The sequence below is a fragment of the Bufo gargarizans genome, chromosome 3 (genome assembly GCF_014858855.1).
Source record: "Bufo gargarizans isolate SCDJY-AF-19 chromosome 3, ASM1485885v1, whole genome shotgun sequence".
NCBI classification, from domain to species: domain Eukaryota; kingdom Metazoa; phylum Chordata; class Amphibia; order Anura; family Bufonidae; genus Bufo; species Bufo gargarizans.
In genome coordinates, this window is record NC_058082.1 from 346814001 (window position 1) to 346821368 (window position 7368).

Here is a 7368-nt window from a genome sequence, read left to right on the forward strand (position 1 = left end):
TTTAGCCATCCGTTCGGACTTTGCTACGGCTTGCTCTTCAATAAAACCTTCTTATTTTCCACTTATCTCTTGTTGTACGTCTGGTTCATGGTTCCATGACAGTCTGCTACTAGAACTCTGTGTGGCATTGACCTGGTCTCTAATCTGAGCTGCTGTTAACCTGCGATTTCTGAGGCTGGTGACTCGGATGAACTTATCCTCCGCAGCAGAGGTGACTCTTGGTCTTCCTTTCCTGGGGCGGTCCGCATGTGAGCCAGTTTCTTTGTAGCACTTGATGGTTTTTGTGACTGCACTTGGGGACACTTTCAAAGTTTTCCCAATTTTTTGGACTGACTGACCTTCATTTCTTAAAGTAATGATGGCCACTCGTTTTTCTTTACTTCGCTGCTTTTTTCTTACCATAATACAAATTCTAACAGTCTATTCAGTAGGACTATCAGCTGTGTATCCACCTGACTTCTCCACAACGCAACTGATGGTCCCAACCCCATTTATAAGGCAAGAAATCCCACTTATTAAACCTGACAGGGCACACCTGTGAAGTGAAAACCATTTCTTGAAGCTCATCAAAAGACTGCCAAGAGTGTGCAAAGCAGTAATCAAAGCAAAAGGTGGCTACTTTGAAGAACCTAGAATATGACATATTTTCAGTTGTTTCACACTTTTTTGTTATGTATATAATTCCACATGTGTTAATTTATAGTTTTGATGCCTTCAGTGTGAATCTACAATTTTCATAGTCATGAAAATAAAGAAAACTCTTTGAATGAGAAGGTGTGTCCAAACTTTTGGTCTGTACTGTATATATATAGTGAGAGAGAGAGAGAGAGAGAGAGAGAGAGAGAGACAGTATACTTTGTATGTATTCTGTATAATTTATTAGCAGATGAATTGTTTCAAATGACAGAGCCCTGTAGATTTCTAGTCTTCTAGAATGCTAGATCTGAGAAAATGTCGGATTAATACAAAATTGCACAATCTCTTTAGTGGCTCTTATGATTTAGTTTAGTTTAGTGCAGCATGCACACACAGCCTGATGGGTAGGGAAGTCATAACTGGCAGACTTATGGAAGCCTCCTGGCTCACTTCAAGACAAACAGGACATGTTTGTGTATGGATTGGAAATCAGCCTTTTTGTTTTTTTTCCTCATCTGAGGCAAACAATATTCTAGACAAACAACTGGAAATGTCACAGGGTATTTGGATTGGCTTGGCACATCTGTACCGGGCATGATCTGCCTTTGTCTTTTGACAGACATCAGACTATACTGAAAGCTTTGATGCTGCATCCCAGAGGAAGTGAACCTGCAATAGTTCTGCAGCCCAAATATTATCACAGAAGGGTGAGAGAACAAAAAAAAACGTATACACAGCCATCAGACTACTTAATGGAATGCTTTTCTGAACCAGAGCACAACCACAATGAACTGTGAGCTCTTACTCCTTATGCCTTATTCACACAGTCAGTGTTTGATCAGTGATTTTCATCAGCGATTTTGAGCCAATACCAGGTATGGCTTTAAACACAGAACAGGTGCAGATCTTTCCCTTATACCTTCTGTCTGTGGAGGCTCCAATCCTTGTTTTGGCTCACAATCACTGATGGAAATCACTGACCAAAGCACTGACGTGTGAATTAGGCTTTAGTCTACTTGACCATAAATTACCTCTGTGAATACAACCATAGGGTAAATGTTCGAGGTCTGTGGACTCATTCACTAAGGTAACTGAGAGCCATACAACTTTCTGCATTTTTCATACAAGGTGCACTTCTTACTGTCTTACTTATGTAGACCATAGGTTAGAACTACAATTTCATTGTAATTCTACACCAAAATGAGTTTCAATAAATAACACCAGTAAAATATGGTTATATTACTGATATATTTGATTTATAGGATAGTTAAAATTTACAAAGGATAAAATTGACTAAAAAACATACAGTACTTGACACTTGTTTTCAATGCCCAAATCATTTTTTTCTGTAGGCTAGGTGTCAAAGGATACAGTGGAACTGCAGGGCGGACAAGTAGTTTTGCCCCCCCAGGAACCGACTTCAGCACCAAGGATGTAGATAATGATGGATGCACCTGCAAATGTGCTCAGTATGCAACAGGAGGTAAATTTATGGTATCTATAATAACACACCCATGGCTTATTGTACCCAACAGGCATGGAGCCTGGATGGCCTCTGTGTGCTGCCATGCAGATTCTATTGGATTTCATATGTATGAATACCTTTGTATACAGTGGATATAAAAAGTCTACACACCCCTGGTGAAATGTTGTCAGGTCAAGATATATCATTTCAGAACTTTTTCCACCTTTATGTGACCTATAAACTGTACAACTCAATTGAAAAACAAACTGAAATCTTAAAAAAAACTTAAATAATGTGGTTGCATAAGTATGCACACCCTCTTATAACTGGGGATGTAGCTGTAGAATTAAGCAATCACAGCAGAATTAAGCAATCACATTCAAAATCATGTTAAATACGAGTTAACATACACCTGCCATCAGTTAAAGTGCCTCTGATTAACCCCAAATAAAGTTCAGCTGCTCTAGTTGGTCATTCCTTAAATTTTCTTAGTCGCATCCCACAGCAAAAGCCATGATCCACAGAGAGCTTCCAAAACATCAGAGAGATCTTATTGTGAAAAAGTATCAGTCAGGAGAAGGGTACAAAAGAATTTACAAGGCAGATATACCATGGAACACAGTGAAGACAGACATTATCAAGTGGAGAAAATATGCACAAAAGTGACATTTACCAAGAACTGGACGTCCCTCCAAAATTGATGAAAAGACAAGAAGAAAACTGGTCTGGGAGGTTACCAAGAGGCCTACAGCAACATTAAAGGAGCTGCAGGAATATCTGGCAAGTACTGGCTGTGTGGTCCATGTGACAACAATCTCCCGTATTCTTCATATGTCTTGGCTATGTGGTAGAGTGGCAAGACGAAAGCCTTTTTTTGACGAAGAAAAACATCCAAGCCAGGCTACATTTTGAAAAAACACATCTGAAGTCTCCCATAAGCATGTGGGAAAAGGTGTTATGGTCTGATGAAACCAAGGTTGAACAACACTGCACATCACCAAAAGAACACCATACCCACAGTGAAGCATGGTGGTGGCAGGATCATGCTTTGGCTGCTGTTTTTCTTCAGCTGGAACTGGGGCCTTAGTTAAGCTAGAGGGAAAACCTTCAGGCTTCTGCTAGAAAGCTGAACATGAAGAGGAATGTCATCTTTTAGCATGACAACGACCCAAAGCATACATCCAAATCAACAAAGGAATGGCTTCACCAGAGGAAGATTAAAGTTTTGGAATGGCCCAGAGCCCAGACCTGAATCCAATAGAAAATCTGTGGGGTGATCTGAAGAGGGCTCTGCACAGGAGATGCCCTCGCAATCTGACAGATTTGGAGTGCTTTTGCAAAGAAGAGTGGGCAAATCTTGCCAAGTCAAAATGTGCCATGCTGATAGACTCATACCCAAAAAGACTGAGTGCTGTAATAAAATCAAAAGGTGTTTCAACAAAGTATTAGTTTAAGGGTGTGCACTCTTATGCAACCATATTATTTTATTTTAATATTTTTTCTTCCCTCTTCCTGAAATAATTCAGTTTGTTTTTCAATTGAATTGTACAGTTTATAGGTCACATTAAAGGTGGAAAAAGTTCTGAAATGACTTATCTTTGTCTCATTTTTTCAACAAACCTGACATTTTACCAGGGGTGTTTAGACTTTTTATATCCACTGTATATGGAAGCTTATGAAAAATGCTATGGCCTATTTTCTGTCAGATTTGTACAGAATCCTCTATAAAATAACTGTTGTATGCCTCTGTATGAAATCTAAACCTAAATCCCTCATACACTTGTGTGGGCACAGTATTATGGATGTGTACAACTCCAACAAGTAAAATGGTCTTGTGTAAGGGCCCTTAGACTAGGTTTACACCTGAATAATACCATTTATATATATTACTGTACCCTAATTGTGCAATATACAATTTCCAGAAAGTCATTAACATGAATGTTTGTGTTACCTCTCCTAACAAAGACTTATCCTTCCCTAGGATGGTGGTTTGATGCCTGTGGCCCATCCAATTTAAACGGCATCTATTACAAAAGTGTTTCTGGTCCACCCAAGTTCAATAGTATCAAGTGGCATTATTGGAAGGGACCCAGCCATGGTCTGAAGTCTGTCTCCATGTTGATCCGTCCTATAGACTACTGAGCTGGTTGTCACTTTGGGTTTGAAAACATGGATAAGAATTATATCTTTCTTTTGGGAATGGAAAATGAACCTAAAATGGTCTGGACCAGTAATGGCCATGTATTGATGACTATACCATGCAAACGGACCAGTGTCTCTTTATCATCAGAAATACATTTACAAGAGTATAAGGTGGAAATGTTGAACTGACACATGGAAAAGAATGGGCTTCACAATTTTATCTGCACTGTACTAGGAAAAGTTCCTTCTCATGACCACCAGTGATTGCGTAGAACACAACTAGATGCAGGATTACTTTTCTTGAGTGAGGTATGAAATACAAATGATACTTCCTCAGGATGATATACCACTGCCATTTCACAACTAGATCAACCAATTAAATAATGCAGCTTCTGGAATTAAAGGTCATGCTAGGCATGTCGACATTCATATGTAATAATTGAAACCAATTCATATAACAATTTACATCTGTCTGGGGTGGTCTCTCAGGGAAGCTAAGAATTTAAAAGTGGTTATATCATACATAGTCACGTACTTCTCAATCTGTTCATACATACTTCTGCTTGAGTGTGTTGAAATCTGGTGCTACATGCAATGTCAAGCCCCTTGGGTCAACATAAACTGGAAGTCTCTCCCACTCAGACTCTTAGAAAATGGATCTTTTAGAACCAGACTAAGAAGGCTAAAACTCTCAAAGGTTCTGTATTGCTTTGGTAATAATTTATGATATCCAAGATTTTTGTGTGTGATAACAGATGAAGATTAACCTTCGAGACAAGACAAGGTTTTTCATATTTATCTCTTCAAAATGACCTTTTTACCTTAGACTATTGGAAAAACATTCATGTGAAGTGACAACTTAATTTTGTATCTACATGTATATCCAATATAAAAGAGAAATAAGTCAAATATAAAACTGCATGGATCTTAAAGGGTGTCTGTCAGTAGATTTGTATCTGACCTGTTGTTACATGTGTGTTTGGCATATGTAACTGATACAAAGCATATGGAGTTATTATAAAACAATGTGTAACCACACTAGAAGTATGGCAATCGTTGCAATATAAATTAATTTCATTAGTATAAGCAAAAATAATTATAATAGATTAAAAAACAATTAAAATCTCATATTAAAAGTAATAGTCCTAAGGCGTAAAAAGCGTATAGTATGATTTGATATAATATAATTTATTTATATAGAGATTCTTCGAGGAAAATAGATCTGATTTATAATATAGCATATACATTAGATACACATGATTGGAAATTGCTACAAATGTAAAATCCAAGTGGTAAATTTAATCCAAAGCAAAACCACCCAATAAAGTAACCTACTCAAATGCCTGACCACCGCCACGCCCCATGTTTTAATATATACAAACAGGGTTGGATTGGAAACTTAACGTGGCCCCATGTTGTAGGAGTGTTTAAATTGATAGCAGGTGGGGCAACTAGTCGGATGGAATCAGCAATACGCTAGCGCTAAATACCATATACCACAGTGCATCAATATATATTGCCCCAAAAGCTTTCCCTCTGTGTTGACCATCAATAGCTGCCATTTTCTGTTCTCCTTCTCCTCCAGTTGTCTCTGATTAAGAAATGGAGCAGGAAGCTTAGGACGTTAGGTGCAGGCCACTGCAGCTGAATTTAGAAGGACATGTGCGGTCAGTGGATGGGTACCTGATTCTCACAACGTTAATTACAGCTGAGAGCTCATTATGTACCAGGCCAGCACCAGACAGGAAGGCTTGGGAAGCCCGCTGAGCATCAGCCCACCAGGAAATTTCCCTGTAAGGTCTATGGCCAATCCTCCCCTGTTTGCAAATGAGCCTCTAGGACCTACAGCTTCTGCTCTCTCTGCACCTGCTGTGCCCTCTCAACTTTGTTTGGCAGGGGCGGGCAATGTAAACATGATCATGTCTGGCCCTGTTAATCAAAGTGCCGGAAGGGGGTAGGGATAGCACCATTGCTCCTAGAGGTTTATTTTCTCAGGAATGTGGGAACATATGAACATGGGACCAACACAGATGCCTTCCGCTGCCAAGCGCACATACAACAGGCCAGCCAGTTTCATAGGTACAAATCTGCTGACAGATGCACTTTAAAAAGTGATTTTTCATTAGAAGAACCACCATTTAACTAGAATTGTACTTATATTATTAAAATATACCTGATTTCCGACTGAAATGGGTGTAATCACAGTAGATTGCTGTGAATTTGTGTGAATTAGTGCCAGTCATAGAAATGCTGAGATATTTATGCTTGTGGATGTTTTATATCTGTACCAAGAGTCATTTTCTAACAAGAATATGTTCTATTGTGCCTATTTTCATTCCAAATATTTGTCAGTTTTTGTTGTATTATGTTTGTATTACTGTGCTATTAAATGATATGCAAACACACCAGGATTTGTCAGTCAGCTGCATACCCTATCATGTAAAATGGCAAAAAATACCAATTACAGCATCTCGATATGGGGGATAGGAGGTGATTGCGAGAAATGCAGCAGACACCGCTGAAACTATTGTTTGATCAATATCCACCTGATCAATTAAAGTGTATGTCAGTTACAGTACATATGTCTTCTGGTAACTGCAGTTTCTGTGGCTATTTTAGATCACCTCTGTTAAGAAGGTATTTCAAGATTAGTTTTATCAGGCAATCCCTTTAATAAATACCTTTTACTGTGTCACATGAAGAGTTGTGTCATATTTGATCTATATTTATTATATACAGTACACTAATTTATACTAGCAGAAGGACCCGGCTTTGCACGGGTATATTTCATCTATTTCATTTAATGTTTGTGAATGTTATTAAAAAATATCAACAGTGACCTCTACAGCACCCTTTTTACATTTAGTACAAGACTACTGATTTGCCTGCTCTTGACATGTGCACTTTTAACATTAAAATATAACTTTTATTAGTAGTTTTTAAACTTAGTGATACCTTATTTCTATCTAACCTACTATTAAAACGGTCTACTAGACCCTCTAGTGTGCTGTTTAATTTAGCTGTGCTTTAATTTTGGTAGCCTGGTGGCACCCAGGCTACCAAAAAAGGACCCAGCTTTGCACTGGTATATTTCATCTATTTCATTTAATGTTTGTGAATGTTAT

The 7368-nt window shown here is 38.3% G+C and overlaps 1 protein-coding gene across 1 annotated transcript in view; it reads left to right on the forward strand.

Moving 5' to 3' along the window:
• Positions 1-6938, forward strand: part of LOC122932978 (angiopoietin-2-like) — a 116789-nt gene extending 109851 nt beyond the window's left edge. The window contains exons 8-9 of the mRNA XM_044287679.1: positions 1989-2119; positions 4083-6938. Coding sequence (XP_044143614.1) covers positions 1989-2119; positions 4083-4243 — 292 coding nt within the window. The 3' untranslated portion in view covers positions 4244-6938. The remainder of the gene's footprint in view (positions 1-1988; positions 2120-4082) is intronic.
• The last annotated feature ends 430 nt before the right edge of the window (positions 6939-7368 follow it).